We start from the raw sequence: 19705 nt of genomic DNA on the forward strand, positions 1-19705 counted from the left end.
AAGGTATTCTCATAATAATATGAGAATTTTCTAAATTTTCACAAAGTACTTAACCAGTCAGTTGGCTTTACAGCAGTTTTTGCTCTGCCCAGCTCTCTGTATTGGAATAACAATGAAGGTAGCCCCATGATATGTAGCCACACTGACTATGCTTTTCTCCCTCCAAAAATAAAAGGTAAAAAAAAAATCCTTTAAGAAGGCAAAGGTGCTAGTAAGATATCTACAGTAGTACTACTAATGTGAGTAGGGAAGATTTGGAGTTTTTTTCTCTTGCTGTCCACAATGTACTTGAAAGACTGGTGGAGAGGAGGTAAAGAAATACACAAAGGCCCAATGATTAAACTGTGCAAATCTTCTGGCTTTGGGTTACCTCAGACTGAAGGAGACATTTCTGAAGTGATCATAATTTTGTTTGTTTTTTCATGGTATTTTACAGATCCGTGAAGATGTTTAAAATAAAGCCAAGTTCTGGTTTGATAGAATGGTATCAGAACTTGAGCATGACTTACTGTGACCCTGCGTTTACTAGGTTGCCTTTCAGTTCAACAGTGTGTCTCTAGTATCTTGTTGGAATATAGGTTCAGATTGGGTTGATTTACTCGATTTTCTTGATTGTATTGTAAAATAATAATGAAGTTTTGGAGCAGAGCCCATGGCAGTTAYGACCTTTACAGTTATCTTGTAGCCCTTCACAACATTAAAGGGAAATAGCCTCGTAAATACCTACATAAGAATGTGCAACTATCCATTCTTAGGTGCTGTCGCCTGCCCAGGTTGACAGGGAGGTGATTTCAAATGATCTACTTCTAGCTATTGGTCGTTTTCTTCCTCAATCTCTATTTAGATAAACTTTGAACTGAACTTATTTTGTTATTCATAATYCTAATATATCTTGATATCTGTCTTTTCATTGGAATTCAATACTTCCAGACGTTACAAGGTCATTAAGTCTTAATTTTTAACTTTATTACTAAACCTAAGACTGTATCTGACTACTTAAGCCGATATCTCTTCCATGTCCTAATGTGAAGCAAAACAGTATGGAATCTATTTSCTGGTATCATAAAAGGTGTTGGAAATAACGGAAATAGTAATAGAAATCCTCAAGCTAAACTGTCCTTCTCAGCTGTGTTCAGATTGACCTTGGTATAAATCAATATTGTGAATATGAGTGTGTAATACGAGCCGCATGTATTCTTCTTCATTTGTTTCTGCCTTGCATTTTTTTCCTAATTTATTCTGCAAAGAGACAGATTTAAGTTTTATTAGCAAGAGATCTGCTGCATCGCAAGCATCCTTTCCAAACGTCAAAAGTTTTAGCTTTTACATCCGAAAAGTGCAGACGATGCTGCTGGCTCTGACTTCCAGAAGTCCCCGTGGCTGTTGAGGTCAGGGTGACGTTTGGGGACAGGCGGCTTCACGAGGCTGCTCCTGCCCAGGCAGCTGCTGCTTGTCCTTGTCAGAGGCAGCGGCTTCGGCACCTTCCAGGTGCACCAGGAATACATCAAATTAATTGCCAAGCAGAATATAAAACTACATCTTACTCTTAAAGAAACCATAAAAGGAGGGTCGGAGCCTCTGTAAGTTTTGCTTTAGGGACAGTGTGTCTGTTTCTGATGTGTTCAGAACTTCATTGGAATTGCTTCTGATAGTATATTAAAAAAAAAACCTTAATACAAAACCCAATAATTAATACTGTGCCGTTAGTTATGGGAAAGCCAGTTAAGAGCGCGCTTTAGCMTAATAGTTTAGTATCAGTACCTAGGAGAAGGCTTTGTTCAAGCAGAGCAGGACAGGAATTGCTGCTCGTGCTGAAGGTGGACTTTTAGTGCAGCAGGAGATGGCAGTTTGTCCCATTATTGTGAATCAAGATTGGGTGCATTTTTGTAACACTTCCACTGCAAATTATTGGATTAAATGCGGGAAACAGTGAACACCGGGCACATTTCTAAACGTGACCCAAGATGATTGGTTATTTTTATARTCGTTCATGAAGACTTGGGACTTTGATTCTGTCTTTTTCACAGAATCRCAGAATATTCAAGGTTGGAAGGGACCTCTAGTCCCGGTATTCCCACATTTTCAGTAGAACTAACCAAATGTATTGTTCGTGTCTGTGAACACCGTTGGGTTTGTTTTCCCCTTTTTATTTATTTAATTTTTAGTTCCACAAGATAGTTGATAATTCTTAAGCCAATTCGCTTATATGGCAAACAAACCAGTAGCATCATCCTCTTTAAAAAGAAATATATGCCACACCAATGAGAAAATRTGAAAAAATGATGCAGATCACCCTGGTAGTGTTCCAGGAGATCAGATCTGCAAACTTCAAATTTAATCTCTTGATATATTGAGGGACTTGAATGTGTGAAACTTGACCCCAAACTACTTTCCCTGTGAAGCTGTTTCATCTTGAATTGGATACAGTTTAAATTTGACCTCTTGCAGTACAGATGATCTATTATATTGTATTAAAGTTACTTTCTGCATACCTGAGTACATAGTATCATAGGTAGCTAAATATATCTTTGCAATTTGAGAGTAAGCACTTTGCAAATAAAGGGTTTTCATTGTACTTTTGCTTGGGAGAAATACTGCATCTTTCTAGCAGCTGATAAAAATGCTGCAAATGAGCGTGTRAATAAAAAGCCACAATGAGGTGTATTCTAATTAAGTTTCCTTGTTGCACTTACAAGCTTATTATCTGAACACCTGTCAGATGATGAAATTTAAAAATTGTGGACCAGCTTTAGATTAATGTAGTGGAAGGTACATGTTAATTTTATGACCAAAGATACTTCTTTGTATCTTYTGCTCTTTCATATTTTCATTTCTCATGGCTTTAATCTTAATTGGAAACATCCTAAAACTTGRGTAGAGCATATTTAAAATAAAATATGATTGTTCTTCCCTTTATTAGAACTGAAGTTTCACAGATATTTTTCTCCCTGCCACTAGCCTGTAAAAATAAGTAGTAATCCAAACKCAGTCCAGTATAAGACAGGAAAGAATTACTAGACTGTCTTGGTTGATCTCATATTCACAAGCTATTCCTTTTTTACTTGAATCAACTGCAGTTTATGACTCCATGGSTGTATTTCTAAGTTCTCATAGTTAGCTATATCCCATTTTAAAATTCATAAAAAACCTGACAGTGACCTGGTGTTCCCTGAATGTTTGACACCTGGATGTGATTGGTACATGTGTATTAAGAAGTGTTTTTATCAGTACATGTCATAATCCTTCAATACTGGTGTAAGTGTAGCTCTCTAAATGGTTTTATTGAGCTTTAGCTGTTGATTTTTGCCTTTCCTTCTGTGGTAAAGAAATTTTGCTGTAAGAAACAGAGAAATTTAAGTATGTGCTTAAAAAAGCACAAAGACTTTTTTTTTTCTGATGAACCTTTGGGGAAATACAGAAAAATTTTTGTTAATCTTACAATTATAGAAGAGGAGCTTCCTTGAGCTGGTTTGTTCAATGCTAATGGTTAATGACTGCTAATGGCAATCTTTTTCTTCAGCCTTTATCACAAACTATGCAAGATGTTTCAATGCAAGAGTAAGCAGTATCTATTAAACACTTAATCTTGTCAGTAGTTTCATTGGGGATTATATTACAAAACAACTATGAAGCTGAGAACAATTCTATCAGTCATTTTAAGTATCGGGGGAACAAAAACTAGAACATGTGCTTTTATTCTCTACAAACTTCAGGCAACTGCTTTAACTGTCTTACACTTCTTCTATACACACCAAATCTAAAATTTTAAATACACTGTTACATTTTGCAAATTAGAGTAGGTTTTCAAAGKTTCTCCGTATATTTTGGAAGTTAGTGTCTTCACTGAAGAGTGAATTGATGGCTCCTGTATAGTTTATACCATCTAACCTGAGAATAGTTTTTCAWTTATATATCCAAGAGAGAACGTGATATTCAGGATCTGGCTGCACACTGCAGTTGATGTTAACAGTTGGAGGAATAAAAGCAGTAAGGTAGAACAGTAACAATAAGAGYGCTGACTGTAGAGGTTTGTGTGGTACTTACGTGAAGTCCTTTGCTCTCAAATACAGTGCAAGTAGGAATTCTGATACTGATATTTTTAAAGCAAAAAAATAACAAAATTGTGATGCTGAATTAATTGTTTGGAACATGGATCTCAACTTGAAAGTCACTGATGTGCAGTGAGCATGTCYGTGGTGACCTCCTCCTGGTTATCAGCGTGAGATTAGTTAAAGCCAAGCTTTTCAGTCAAAATATAAAAGGAAAGCAGTTTCACATTTCAGAGGAAGTTTTCTGATAGAATTTGCTTTCCATAGGGTTTAATTTGATTAGCTTTCTTAGCTGCTTGTGTATTATGCATTTCTTCCAAGAAAATCAGCACTTCAGTCTTGTAAGAGTCATGTTGAGCAATTACTTCATCCAGTAGAAGAACTCTTTGAGTTTTTTTGACTTACTACTTAACTATAATGTGCTTTCTTATATACAGGTGTTCAGTAGTGTTTCTAAAATACATTGCTCTAATTGTGGGTTTTTTTGCCGTTTATATGCACTTTTCAAACRAAGTAATTTTTCCTTTTAAATAGCTTTTACCTGCCAAAAAGTTTTGGGAACCTGATGATTCAGCAAAAGATGGGCAAAAAGGCATATTCCTTGGTGATGAGTGGAGAGAGACTGCATGGGGAACTCCTCGTAAGTGACTGTCACACAACTCATTCCTGCTCAAAAGATTTTGCTTCAAAATAAAAATGTTCTTAGTGTTACAGATTTGTATTAAATTTCGGGTTACTTTCATTTAAGTTCTGAAAATGTATGCTTGAACTGGTTGATTGTTTTATGCAAGTAACAGTTATTGAAATTGGGATTTTGATTTTTTTAATTTAATTTTGGYATTAATATAATTATCTCTGAAATGTGGAAACATTCCAAGTCTTTTCCAAAAAGTGCAATAACGGGGTGTGTGTATGTATATATATGTATATACATAATTTTGATTCCATATAGATACAATATGTACTTTTTTTTTCTTTCTTTTGACAGACCATTCTATGTCCCAACCTATTATGGTACAGAGAAAGCCTGGACAGGGTTTTCATGGAAACAGTGAAGTAAATGCAGTATTGTCTCCACGATCAGAAAGTGGTGGCCTTGGAGTGAGCATGGTAGAATATGTGTTAAGTTCTTCTCCAGCTGATAAATTGGATTCCCGGTTTAGGAAAGGAGCTTTTGTAAGTAACACAGTGTGTTGAGTTTGCATAGTTAACCTACTGCAGCCCTGCTGTTTTACATGCTTATATTTTCTACTCGTCCATTTTTTTGCTCACCTTTTCTCTTTAGCTAAGGTAGAATGTAGTTGCTGCAACCTGTCTGCCTTGGTTGGAGGGGCATAAAGTGAAGAGATCAGAGGGAAGTGGCTTGGGTAAATTTAGAGTAAACAATGAAGTCTTAAAACAATACTTACCTGGTATCTCTAAATGAAGGTAGGAGAAGATTGCAAATCATTTAATTAAAAWTGAGTGATAGCCTTTATTCTAGGTCTTCCTTTTCTGTTCTAATAAGGGGGTTTTGAATATTTTAACTGTATAAATTTAATTTTATCTGAGGTGTGACTACTTTAACAGCACCGCTATAGTTAAGGTTGAGTTAGCTCTTCCATTATAAATCCTGGCATTCCTTTTCTCCTTTTGGCAGTTATTAATTGCATGTGGTTGAAACTTGATGAGCAAGTTACCCACCGAATGCAATTTCTTTGAAAACAAAATGTTGTATTGTTTACGTGCACTATAGTGTAGAATTAGGTCACCTTGTGGTGCTCCTATTGTGTTCTGTTCAATAYTCAGAATCAAACAGATTCTTTTTCCTCAGGGCACTAGAGATGCTGAAACAGATGGACCTGAGAAAGGAGATCAGAAAGGCAAGGCTTCTCCGTTTGAGGAGGACAAAAGCAGAGATCTTAAACAAGGAGATGATGAGGATGTTACTAAAATAAATGGCAGAGGTTTGCCAAATGGAATGGATGCCGATTGCAAAGATTTTAAGTAAGCTTTTAACTGTTTCTCAAGAAGACAAGCATGTCTCTTAAGGCATTATTACAGTTCTGGTTTGTGTGTCAGCTTTAAACATTACCCAGCTGCAGACTGAGTCTTCCTATCTCACGTCTCCCTTTCCCGCTGTGCCACGTGTTTCTTAAGGTGTCGYTAGCGTGTGTGTTACTTCTCGTGAGACAAATTCTTCTCAATATAGTAACTCTTCAAAGGAAATGATTACCTGCAAAATGAGGTGACTTAAAAGAGGAATGGCAGCTTTCACCCTTGTAACTATTAAGCTCAATTCTTTTCTCTCTGCTTTTTAATACTTCAGTTCTTGCCTCCGACTGTTGTAGGGAATTAGTCCCCTTGGAATTTTAATCTACCTTCTAACTTTGCTAGCTCAGACTTGAGACTTAATGAGTTTGTGTATGACAGCACAGCTAGACCATGTTTTTGGTTTTTTTTCCTAATACTAAACAGGATTTTAATTTTTTAAAGCCTGATCTTTGTTTTGAACTGTGATGAATTTATAACTGTCATACAGAAAAAATAACAAAATCAGAAAATGAGTGTGCTGCTCATAAATTCAGTTTAATATGAACAAAACTGAATAGTTGTGGTTTCGTTAGCTTATGATTGAGCCAATATATAAAAATGCATGTTTGAATCCCATCCGTAAGTATTTCCTAATCTTTTAAAAATGTAATTACTGAAGGCTAAGTAGGGATTCTTCAGGTCTATTTTTCAAGACATTTTACTGAAAAGAATATAATATTAAGCTTATTACAGARCTTGAAGAAGTTAGTTCCTTTCGGATGCATATGACTGCAAAATAAATACAGTTTTCATCAATATTGCTTGTTAAAAATGCAGAATACTTATTTGTCCTGCTTTTCTTTACCGGGGACCTTGAATTTTAAAATAACTGATTGCTAGATACTTTTTGTATTATTTAAAGAGAATAATTATTAAAAAACTTTACAAGTGCAAAAAAGCATCCAAAGCCAGTAAACCTCTCAAAAAAGAAGGCTGTTTAACTTCAGTGGCCCATGTGAAGATGGAGTTGCAAAGCCCTCCAAACAGAGGTTTATAATTGAAGCATTGACACAACTTTAACTATAGCAACAGAACAGCACCAACATAAGAAGCAATACATATTAGGTCAACATATCTATTAAAAGAAGGTTTGTCCTGTCCTTCCCCATGTATTTTATTGTACTTACTTGCAGGTGTTTGGTTTTCTTTTTTTTTTTCTTTTTTTTTCTTTTCTTTTTTTTCCTTTTTTTTTTCTTTTTATCTTCTAAACTGTGTGCTGAAATAACTGCCTCCTTCCTTTTGTTCTTGACTCTGAGTACTCTGTGTCACGGGGGACAAAGGTGGAGCGTTTAATGGCTTCAGCTTCTGAATTCTGCTTGGAGCAAGGTCTCGTTTCTAGCTAGGACTTTTCCCTTGTAGCATAGATGACTGTAACAAACTTGTTCTTTTCAGAATTCCCAAAACTGGTATAACTGGTTTACATAGATTTTTTTTTTTCTTCAAAGTCATAGAGCAAGAGGTATTGTTTACTGAGCTTACTAGAAGACCACTTTCTAACTGTACTGTTTATAACTTCTGTGTTAGAAGATACATATGTACTAGCTGCTACTCTGCATTGTTTTTATGCWTCATTCAGTCAAAGAAAATTAATCTCTGCAGTCCTGTAGGAGGAAGGAGAACAGGTAGCTCTTAGGCTGTATCTATCCTAAAATTAATACTGTAGCGCACTAARCTGTCACTATACTCCTGGTATAGACCCTTTAAACCTGCAAAATCCAAAATATTTTTTTTAACATAGTAAATGATTTCCAACTGAATACATTTATTTGATTCCTTAAAATCAACATGYGCCTCTTGCTCTGTCCTAAAGATATGTCCCCTGGAAAAGCAGACTTTATGTATTCTTAGATAAGTTTAGATAATGTGGTAGGATTATACTAGGAATATTTTTTTCCTGAGTGATAATCTGGTGTAGTCTACTAAATGAGTTGGGTAGAAAATTCAATACTTTAGCCAACTGCTAAATGAGACAGTTAATAGTCCATTTTAGTTAGAGCTGCGAGGAGCTGCTTGCTTTTGAAATTGGAAAGATACTCATTATTTTGTGCTTGTCTTTTCCAGCTAGTGTGTATTGTCTCTCTTCCTTTCCTTTTGTATGTGATCTGCTCAGCTATTTTCTTTTTTTCTAGCTTTCCTTAGTACCTTTTATAAATCATGTCATTTCCAAGGCTCAATAAAGAACCTTTCCAAAAGTTATGGCTAATGACAGTTCACTTCATTTCACTCGGAATAGCCTGGAAGATTATTTGGTTTTGTTTATTTTTTTTCTTCAAATTGTTATAGTTTAAAGCTTTTGGAGGATTATTTTTGTTTTAAATGCTTTGGAAACAAAATGTATTCTTACCTTGAGCAATCACTGCATAGTGATTAAAATTACTGAGATCAGTCTGTCTTGTTTGCATTTGTAAAGTCTCTGAGTTCGGAGGTTCTTTGTAAATAGGATATATTATACTGTGTCCATAAGTTGCTTTACTTGAAAAGCTTTAAGAGTCTCTTTTGAATTTGTTCTGTGCAGTCGTACCCCTGGAAGTCGTCAGGCCTCCCCAACAGAAGTAGCTGAGCGCTTGGGTCCCAATCCTGGCACCACGGAAGGATTAGGTCCACTTCCCAATCCTACAGCCCACAAGCCTCTGGTAGAAGAATTTTCAAACCCAGAAAATCAGAATCTGGATGCCATGGAACAAGTTGGTCTTGATTCTCTACAGTTTGATTATCCTGGCAATCAGGTACAAATGGACTCTTCAGGAGCGACTGTAGGACTTTTTGACTACAATTCTCAGCAGCAGGTTAGTAGTCGACTTGAGCACATGCTGGATTGGTCCTTTAAGTTGTGTGTTTTCCTCTTAGGTAACTAGTCCCTTAAGCATTTAATTCTTAATGTACTTGGTTAAAAGTCTGTGACTAAGGCACATAAATTTATATGTAAACGTGGAATATTGGTGTGTAATTTTCCATGTGAGCRATTTTTTCAGATAGAAACTTGGTTTTAAATCTCTTTCTGTAAGTAAATCCCAGTAAATTATAACCCCGACTTGAACTTAAATTCTTCTTTTTTATTTTTTTTCCCCAATAGCTTTTCCAGAGGACTAATGCTCTGACTGTTCAACAGTTAACAGCAGCCCAGCAGCAGCAATACGCACTGGCTGCAGCTCAGCAGCCACATATAGGTGAGGTTTCTGTAAAATGTGCTAGGTATTGATGACAAAAATTCTTGTTGCTCTGCTTTGCTGACTTCAGGGTTTGCCATCTATGCTAATTCAAATGGGTGTTGATCGATTGGCTCATTTTTAGTGCTGATTTTTAAGGCTACTAACAATGCCTGCACAGAACRGTTCTGTCTTCAGAGAATGTGAAATGTTTTAAGGTTTGTTTTCTTTTGTGTAACTTTTTTTGCCTCSTTGGAACTGTTGTAGGTGAGGAAATGGAAATAGCCTTTTCTTATGTAGCACTATTGAGAAGTTGTCAATGGGAGAAAAACTAAAACAGCTTTTGTGCTATGAAAAGTAAAAGTAGTAGCTTTGTCTACAAATAATAAATCTGTGATACTGTCATACTGCACAAGTTAATATGTCTGATAATCCATTAAAACTCTGGTATGGTAAGAATTTTAAATCAGAGTTTTATTGTTTGAGTAAGGAATTGCTTCTTACTTGTGACTAGTATCTTGTAAACAGGTAACTCATTATTGCTGTGAACCCTACACAGTGGTGGAGTTACTTTTTAGCAAGAGTATTTGCTGTCCCCTCTTAGCAGTCCAGTGAGTGAAGAGGGTGCGTGAAGTTCCCGGTGTCAGCACAGAGACTCTTTTTTAATAACAGAAAGAGAGAGAGCTGGGCCTGGTCAGCCTGAAGAAGAAAAGACTGAGGGGGGACCTGATCAGTGTCTATAAATACCTCAAGGGAGGCAGTGAGGAGGATGGGCTGGCCACTTTTCAGTGGTGGCCACCGGTGGAACGAGAAGAAACGGCCACAGACCGAAGCACCAAAAGTTCTACAGGAAATTAAGGGAAAATTTCTTTCCTGTGAGGGTGACAGAGCCCTGGAACAGGCTGCCCAGAGAGGTTGTGGAGTCTCCTTCTCCGGGTATCTTCAAAACCTACTTAGATGCAGCCCTGTGCCACATGCCSTAGGTGACCCTGCATGTGGAGTGGGGTTAGACTAGGTCATCTCTAAGGGTCCCTCCCAACCTTAAGGATTCTATCAACAGCGAAATCGTTTTTCTCCAGAACTGAATCAGCAGCCATGAGAGGGAGGTTCTGTGTTTTTGGAAAGACTGGAAGATGTCCAGCAGCAGTTACTCATTTAGAGAAGGGAGCTGCTTGAATTCTGGCCCCTTAGGGCAGATTTAAAGATTTCTGCTCTTACCACTCTCCACCACACCTGATTTTCAGCCCTTGGCTGCTGAGGTGCATGCATCTGCATGGTCTGACTGTGAGGAAAGACAGTCATCAGGATAACACAGCAGTAGAAAGGTGAATCTGAAGAGGGACCTGTCTTGTGATAAGGTGCAGGTTAAGTTTCCCGATCTGGCCTAATCGGACAGGGATCAGCAGCCTGGAGCTGGGGTGCTCAGTGTTAGAGAGGCAGCTCTTCAGTGTTACGTAGCTCACTAGGACAGTGTGAGAGCTGGGAATGTGGCAGCCTGGTGCATCTGTATGAGATCATGGTCCTGTCTTACAGCTTGCTTTGACTTCCAAGCTGCAGAGCTGCAGMCTGTAGCGTTGGGTTGGTTTTTAAAGTTGATTGAGCCACTCAGCTGCTTCTTCCCTCTCTGAAATGCAGTATCTTCTATATCCATGGTAATAAAAATTTGAGCAAGAAACTCCTTCCTGGCAGGAGGAAGCATAGTTTATGCTGTGCTTGCTTGGTGTGGTGGCAGGTACATCAACCTGACTAGAAAGGAGACTCTTGCTTTATGACCCTGGGGTTTCAGTTCTTTATTCTCATTACAGATCTGTGAAGTTCAGGTGCTTGGAAGTGAGATTCACTGCTTGTACTTGGCCTTTAAACAGCCAGTTATCTGGTTTAAACTGTATTTTTTTTGTTGTCGTTGGAAACTGATCTGTATCTCTAGCAGGTGATTCATTCTGTTTCATGCACGTAAGATTCTAGATCACTTGTGTGCTAGATTTAGTTGTAAGATTAGTATAATTTATAGGTGGCTATAGGTGGATGAGGCAAACCATGCTTTGAGTAACCAGATCTGCATCGGGGGGATAGACCATGCATCATAAAAGGGTGCTTGGAGCCACTGGGCTTGGAGCAGACCAACAACTCCCAACTATTAGACTTTGGGAGTGGCAAGAGGAGGGTGGTGAGAAAAGAGGCCAGTTTCTGTAATCCTGTCTACTCTTGTTTCCAGAGAATAATCATTTTCTTGTTTAACAGATATTCTTTGTGATCTGATTGTTTTTTTTATTTTTTTTTTAAATATAATACTGGTTGCTAAGTATGTTGCAATAATTGAACTCTTTCTTATTAATATAGCAGGCGTATTCTCAGCAGGCTTGGCTCCAGCTGCTTTTGTGCCAAACCCATACATTATCAGTGCTGCTCCTCCAGGTACTGACCCGTATACTGCAGCTGGGTTAGCTGCAGCAGCCACCCTRGCAGGTAAACAAACATTTTCTACTTTTTGTTGCAATAATTTTACAAACTGGAGCATTCCAGTGTCAGCTTAGTATTCAGAGCTGTGCTTAATATCTTGGAAAAAAAAGAAAGTTAGATTTCTAGTTGGTTGTTTACTGGAAAGAAAGGAGAAATAATTAAAAGGCATTTATACACAGTATGTGATACATACCATGCAGTGTTATACAGAACTCAAGTCTTCTAGGGGTGGCTTTATCAATAGGCTGAATGAAGTAAATGTACAAGATGAAGCCCATTTTGAAGAGTGTGACCTAGAAGAAAGGTGAGGCAGAGGAGGTAATGCAAAATGGAAGAATATTAGTGAACCAAAGTGATTTAACTGATGGAAGATGGAATTGCTCCATTTTGTGATTTTTTTWRKTTTWWTTTTTTTTTTCCCAAAGTTATCTTCTAGCAAACATGGAAATAGATATTGTATGATGTATAAGCTTTGGTTACTGACAGGACTTCTATAAGGTTTCCTTTGTGCCCTGAGTCTCTGTAAGATCCTTACTTTCACATAAGGAAAGCATAGTTTGATTAAAGYGCTTTAAATTTCTTCATTCATGTCTGTGTGCATTATAATTAGTATGCAAGTTCCTTTTTTTAAATACTATTTTCAATTTCTGTATTCAGAAGATGGATTAATGAGGGACACCATAAACAATGCAAGCARTTATTGTATCTGGCTGCAGTAAGTAGGATAACAATGTTTTCTGGGCTCAGGTCCCGCCGTGGTTCCTCCTCAGTACTACGGTGTTCCGTGGGGGGTGTATCCAGCCAACCTGTTCCAGCAGCAAGCGGCGGCGGCAGCAAACACCACCGCAAATCAGCAAGCGGCGTCGCAGGCGCAGCAGGGGCAGCAGCCGGTACGTCCCGCCCGAGAATCAGGGGTGTGCAGAGCCTCGCCGTGAGACCTTGGGGATCACTGTGTAAAACAGATGAACGTTCAGAAACGTTGCATAGTCTTATGCTGTGTTTTGCCAAATGTGATACACAAATGGTAGTTTACACTTGGTGATTTTTATTTCTCAGTTTTCTTAAATATAGTGATCATTCTAGTCTTCTAAAATTCATTCAATTCATAAGCATCTTGCTTATTTTACAACCTCAATTTTTTAAAAAAAGTGCATTAAACGAGTTSCTTGAATCTGCTTGCAGTACTTTCAGGATGAATTTCTTTTTAAGCCTGAGAGAATTGTTTTTCTGCACTCATAATATTTRGTGGCATTAGGCAGGCAATAGCTTAGCAGTATTATACATCTCTCCTTATCTTTTCAAAAGTAGCATAATAACATGAAGTTGCTGTCAGTGTCCTTATTACTTCTGGGGAGAGGAGGATTGGCCTAAATAATCTTCTGTAACAGAACAGTTCTAGTACAACATCACCGTCCAAAGGAAGAGTAAAGCAGTAACGAAGGCTTGTTCGAACTTTATTTGCTCTAAAGGATTTTTTTAGATGCTATTTTTCTGCTACTATTCTATGCAGCTTTGAGGTCATTATATTTCAGTATGAATGAATAGCCTTTTTCCCAAAGGAAAAACTTAGATCTTAAAATAATTTGGTATTAGGCAGGTGCTTGAAGCAATGTGAGTTTTTTTTGTTTGTTTGTTTTATTGTTTTTCCCCCCTAGAAATACATACAAATACATACAACTTCAGTATTATTTTCATGACTTCACATATAGGAAATGACTTGAAATTACTGAGGAAAATGTTCCAGAGTCACTCCCTTACTGTTTCCTGCTCTAATGGAGCTTTCCCTCCTACTGATCTTGTTTATCAGTGAACTGTATTGATAACTGAATGTGCATCATCTACTCTGTGGGGGGTTTTTGCTCTGTCTTGGAAACTTATATCCAGTTGATTTTTTTCTTTTTTTCTCTTAAAGAAAAGGTATGTTAAGATATTTTGTAGGTATATATTGTAAGTTGTATTTTCTTGTTATTTCAGGCCTGAGAAAAGTTATGTGCACCARTATGAGTAGAGTAATTGGCAGGATTTAGATTATTCTTCAAGCCAACTGATTCCTAGCGATCAAGGAACAAGCTTGTGTCCCCTGGTGATGAGAGTGTTAGGTGACCTTTTTTTGAAGCTTAATGGATGATTTTTTACAGCATTGCTGGCAATGCAGTGTTAATTATTTAGATWAATTATTACAAGTTGTAAAGTATTCAGACTTGCATTCAGTTGGCTGAAAAGAAGTGTAAACAAAATGTCAGTAAAAAAACAAGAAGTTYGACTACTCTATTTCTAAATTCATTTTTGCAGTTTTCTCATTTTATACACGTTGACATAGAGGAAACATGCACGAGATCCACTGCCCAGATTAGGGCAGATATTTTATTGTTACATTTGCTAGGAAGCTGGTTTGCCTGTTACTCTTTATAAGTACATGTCCTTGAAACCAATAAGRAAAGAGCATTTACACAATTAAATCTAGAGCTAGATGACATCAGATATAGAAAGCAACTGTTCTAGAGCTTTTGTAGCATATAATGGGTGTTCTTTCTCCCCTTTTGAGAAAAGGGTATCCCACTGATCTCTTGTAGGTTCTGCGTGCTGGAGCAACTCAACGCCCCCTTACACCCAATCAGAGCCAGCAAGGGCAGCAGGCCGAGTCTCTTGCAGCAGCTGCAGCAGCAAATCCAGCTTTGGCTTTTGGTCAGGGTCTTGCTACGGGCATGCCAGGTATGTTGTTACTGCATTATGGGACCCACTTTTTAAAGTTGTTACTATAATTATTAGAATCCAAATAAGCTGTCAAGATTCTGCTACWCTTATGCTTAGGACTGAGCTCTGTAGAGCTGAAAGCTGTTCCGTTGGGTTAAAATACTGGCATGAAGTTGTTCAGGCCTAAGAAATTATTCTCTCCTTTTTGGTTTGTACTATTTTCTTTATATTTGTTTTTATAAAATATCTGTGATATCCCTTACACGTACAGGATAATTTCATACACAGTGAAGCAACCGCATACTGTCTTTAAAGTTTGTAAGTTATATAAATTACTACCCTCATGCAACAGGAAGCATTAACTTGTCTTTCTGAAGCATTTTATGCCTGTGCTATTTAATGATGACATTATATCTAGAATTCAAAATACAAAATTAGGACATTAAAAGGAAATTACTGTTTAATTACAGAAGATCTTGATGAGCTTTTAAGTACTCCAAAGCTTAGGGACGAGATCAGGCTTCTGACTTCTCTAGGGAGTGAATAGTTCTTATGGGGTTGAGATCTCGGTATCTTGTAAGTGCACATGTTGAGTAGAAGTTCAGCATTATTTGCAAGGCTTTGGTACATGTTTGAATAAGAGCAGCTTAAACCTCTTGGCCTCTGCTCTGTGTGATTGTGAAATTTTGCCTCTCTAATCTTAACATGGTTTAAATAAAGTTGATGGTAGCTACAAATGGGTTTGTCTTGTGCAGATTCTGTCCTCCAACAGCACCTTCCAGAAAATGCCTCTCAAACTATGGAAATCAGAGCTAATTTCTTACTGGGTGTTTCTAGACTATATTCTGCACTTCATCTCATACACCTCCAACTGCAGAACAGACTGGGTCTTGTACTTTTCCTGTCTGATCTGTTTTATAATTCCATTTATTTCTTTTCATGTAGTAACCACTTCAGCTTTTAGAACCTTCCTCCTTGCCCTAACATGAGGAATCACCCAAGTGCTGAAACACTAGTTTCTCTTAACATCCACCACCTTTCCAGGGATTTCTCTGCACCTTACCAAAGTAGCAGGACAGCCCTGCAAGTACTGAGGAAAGTCAGAGATGCTGTGGGCATCTTTGCAAAAGCTCCCAAGGGAGAGCTGTGTCCCATTGTGCGTTGGATTTTGTTTCTAGCTACCTATCAGTTTCTGATGTAGACGTGGAGCTTGAAGAACGTGGAGATGACTGTGTCTTCTAGCAAACCTTTGCACTTTTGAGAGGCATACAGTAGTACAGTCTGTCTTTAAGCTTTCTGGTCAGAGACGTGATGTAGCTCTCTCCCTTTTATCCTAAGTTATAAGCAAGTGGATCTCTGTTCTCAGTAGAACTTAATCCCAGTAAGTATCATCATACTGGGTCCTGCAGAATTGCTYGTTGGCAACTTTTTATGTCTGTGGATACCTTCAAAACCACAAACCCAGATCTTGGAGCTAGGACTGTACAGGCAACAAGACCTCATTTGTAGAGACCTAGTTTGCAGACCATTACTCACTTGCACTTCTTCAAATATGAGATGAACATTTTGCATGTACTTAGTTTGAAAAAAATGATCCTGTGAGTTAGGGAGACAGTGCCATTTTGGCTTCTGAGGGAACCTTTTCTAAATGTAGTAAGTACTAATTTCAAGCTAAAATGAATTTTCAGAGGAAGAAAGACTGGATGTCTTGCAAGGCATAGGTCCAAGTTGAGTTTCAAGCTTCTGAATATTCAGTTTTAGAATATTTGTGGTTTGACTTTAGCATAAGCTAACAAATGAATAAATTATTCACTTCTATAATGTTTTCTTTTAAGTGCATGTGTTCATGTGAATGTTTTTCCCTTCAACATCCATCTCTTTGAAGTTAATGAACTATCCAACTCTTTTTTTTTTTTTTTTTTATGAATTTGATGTTTCAGGTATATCTGTATTAGGGAGCTGGATATTTTTGTATCACTTAAATGAGGCCTACATCTCATCTTGAATACAAAAAGAAACTCTCTAGGTTACTTTGACTAAGTCTATTTTCAGGAAAACTCCAGTTGCTCTTCAGAATCATCAAGAGCAAAATACAGTTTGCATTTGATTTACATAGTTATGTTTTCTCTCAATCCTCCTAATTTAGCAAGTCATTCAGTTTCAGGAATTCCTAAAAGAATTGGATGGTTTGGGGCTAAATAGATGTGCTAAGAGGATTCCGAGTATTCCCAATTTCATCACACTATGATCAATATACATATGCACTTCTCAGTGTACAGTGATCAGTACACATAGACACTTCTACTAGTAAACCTGTCCTCATCTCAGGTAAAGGCTCTACTCACTCGTGTCCTCCAAATTGATGTATCTACATGAGGGAGTCGACGTATGAGCTCTCTTGACTGGGGAGCAGTTAGGCCCAGTGGAGATGCAGCAAACGCAGTCACTGAACAGAGTCGAGAGCTGTTGAACCAACCCTAAAGCAGAAGCCTAGTGGCTGGTCAGCTGAATTGCTCTGGAGGCTTCACTGGGTAGCTCAGATGCAACTTAGTCATCTTAAATCCACACAGTGTAGCAGTAGCATTAAGTACAGTGGTGCATCTGGCATGCAGGTGGGACATACACATTGAATTGTGTGAATTAAATATTTAAAACATCAGAATTGACACTCTCCACTTATTATTGTTGTGKTTTTTTGTTACCCTGAGAGATTTGAAGTGTGAGAAGGTTATGAGACCACGTCTCTAATGAAATTGAAATCAGACATAATTGTAGAAGATGTACRTAGTGAATTATGGTATTGACAAAATCACAGTGGTTATATAGAGTAGAATTAGTTATTTACTGCTAGAACAAATTTTTAGTCCTAAAGTCCTGAATTTCATTTATGAATGGCCAAGCTCAAAGATAAGACCATGAATGTTGTGGCCAGATCAAAAGGTTTTTGGTGTTTGGTTTCTGGTGTGTTTGGGAGACTGAAGTAAAGGTTAGAGCAGGTAAGGAAAGAGGGAGAACTGAAAACTGAAACAATTCCCACCAACTGGATCTTTSAAATGTTAAGAAAGAAGCAGCTGCCTATTTCCTATCTAAGGAGAACAGGTACTACAGAGTTGCATGGGTCATGTGAGAGAGTTGTCAGGATGATGGTGCCACAAGGGACATAACTATTGAGTAGGCAGTAAGAGGTGTCACAGTTGGTCACTTGGATTGGATAGAGAGAAGTGACAAACTGGGACATAAGTTTGGCTTTAAACTGTGTCATCATCTAGGGAAGTTGCATTGAAGGGAGGGAGTAGGAGATCTGGACAGAGCTATGTGTTACTCCATGTGGAAATGTGAGAACAGTGAGAAGGATCCAGGGAAAGAGATGGAAAAAAAAAAGGATAGGAGGAGCCCTAAGAATGTTTTATAAGAGCCAAGAGAACAGATTTCCTTCCTTCTCTCCTTGAAGAGCATTGAAGGTTTGTGTGACAGGAATCCAGAAAGTTTTCTAAGTGTGGATTTTTGGGGACGTTTGGAAATGACTTCAGCAAGCATAGTACTGATAAACCAGATTGTTTATTTTCATATTCCCCACTGATCTTAAGACAATGAATGTAGATACGGCAACTGAATTTTAGGGAAAAAATATGATTACGATATGATTATGAAGCAAAAAGTATGCTTTATTTCTTATTCTCAGTGGGAAGTTCACAGTTAGCTTGAATGTGAAGGCACTTAAATGAGGGTAATAGGGGTTAATTTKAGCAAGAAATTGAGTAGGCACAGGAGGGGAGAGAGATTTAGGAGGAAGATCGTCTGGCAAGTGACAATAATATCTTTGATAACAGCCATTATTTGCCAACTTCTTCCCTTCTGTCCCTTTCCCTCTCTGGGGCAGCAGAGTTTCCTGTGATACTCAATGAAAAATAGAGAGCAAAAGATTGAAATTCTGCTTTCAGGGCTGCTGGTCTTCAGTTAATCTGATCAGAGATGTTTTCTTCAAAGTTGGATTTGTGGTGTCACAGCAAATGTTTTTATACTTTACTTCGAGATTCCAGATGCACTTAGTAAGTTCTCAGTAGTTTAGCAAGTAGCCTGACATTAAGCTCTTTAGTAGTTTGAATAGGAAGTTGTTACTGTGAGACTTGTCAGTAGTAGCAACTTGAGAGTTGTTACTACTTGTCAGGATATCTATAACGTCCTTTATTTATTTCAAAGATCAGATAAATGAAAACACCCTTTGATTCCTACGCATAACRTGGGTCTTCTGTACTTGGTGATACCTTTATGCTGATAACCTAGGTTGTTATTAGCAGAAATCTGCCCCTTTCAACACTCAAACCTCTCTCTCCACTAAAGAACATGGCCCATGAGTCTCTGAAGTGCCTGCTCTCCTCAGGWAGAAARCTTACAGTTTCTTTCTTCACAACATTCCCAAGATCTATATTTCTCTGCATACTGATTTCCAAGTTTTATGCAGTTTTCACTCTTCCATCTTTTATTGCTTATCTTAAAGTGTTACTACCCACCAGTTTGCGGTAGTATCACTGATAGCGTAGCAAGTCAGTGCTAACAGAATCTGGCAGTTTGTAATGCAAAGAGCAAGTTCAAATTCCTTCCATTTTTGACTTCTGAATCACGCTATTCAATTATTGTAATAGTCTCSTACATTCGTCGTAGTTTTTTTCTTCCAATTAGTGCCAATCCCAGTAAATTTAATTATTACATTGCTGTGTAATTTATCTTTTTGKTTTTTTTGTCAGTATTTAGAGTTGAAAAATAGACTTGTTTAAATTACATAGGTCTGAAGTGCAAAATATTGCTTAGTTTGAGATGAGCACAAGGAGTGCAAATACATGATCATATATAGCTATAGCATTATCCTTGAGTTTGAACATCTAAAGAGTGTAGTTGGACAGAGCAATTATTGGTAAGTATTAGCAGCTTCTCGCTTCTGAAGAAGTGATTTTATATAAGATAACAGCCTCAAATGAAAGGACCAACAAGCTGTTACCATTTGAATGAGCCATGAGTAATGTCAGGGATGATACARGTAATAGTAATAAAACATTGCTAATGTATGTGGTATTATAAAGAGTTTTCCTACTGTGTCGCCTAATCTTCTAATACTCTATTCTGTATTCTTTACAGAACTTCAGTAAAGCAGAGAGCAGTCAGCCTCACTTTTCCTAGCTTGTGAAAGTAGCAGTCTTAGTGGTGAAGGTAGTGGAGCAGCACAGTTTATGGGTGGAACTGGCAGTGCCACCTRTAGCTAAAGGTTTTCCTAATTCCACTGTAAGA

General features: G+C 37.7%; 1 protein-coding gene across 7 annotated transcripts in view; it reads left to right on the top strand.

Annotated features, from left to right (window-relative positions):
* PUM2 (pumilio RNA binding family member 2) overlaps window positions 1-19705 on the top strand; it is a 67335-nt gene that overhangs the window by 23280 nt on the left and 24350 nt on the right. For 5 of the 7 annotated variants that reach the window (XM_026044891.1, XM_026044894.1, XM_026044896.1 and 2 more), the window contains exons 3-10: window positions 4584-4689; window positions 5038-5225; window positions 5863-6035; window positions 8638-8908; window positions 9196-9289; window positions 11609-11734; window positions 12476-12618; window positions 14302-14440. In XM_026044891.1, coding sequence (XP_025900676.1) covers window positions 4584-4689; window positions 5038-5225; window positions 5863-6035; window positions 8638-8908; window positions 9196-9289; window positions 11609-11734; window positions 12476-12618; window positions 14302-14440 — 1240 coding nt within the window. The remainder of the gene's footprint in view (window positions 1-4583; window positions 4690-5037; window positions 5226-5862; window positions 6036-8637; window positions 8909-9195; window positions 9290-11608; window positions 11735-12475; window positions 12619-14301; window positions 14441-19705) is intronic. The other 2 variants (XM_026044893.1, XM_026044895.1) reach the window with 1 other exon arrangement.

The sequence above is a fragment of the Nothoprocta perdicaria genome, unplaced genomic scaffold, assembly GCF_003342845.1.
Source record: "Nothoprocta perdicaria isolate Ctin4 unplaced genomic scaffold, notPer1 scaffold_39, whole genome shotgun sequence".
NCBI classification, from domain to species: Eukaryota; Metazoa; Chordata; class Aves; order Tinamiformes; family Tinamidae; genus Nothoprocta; species Nothoprocta perdicaria.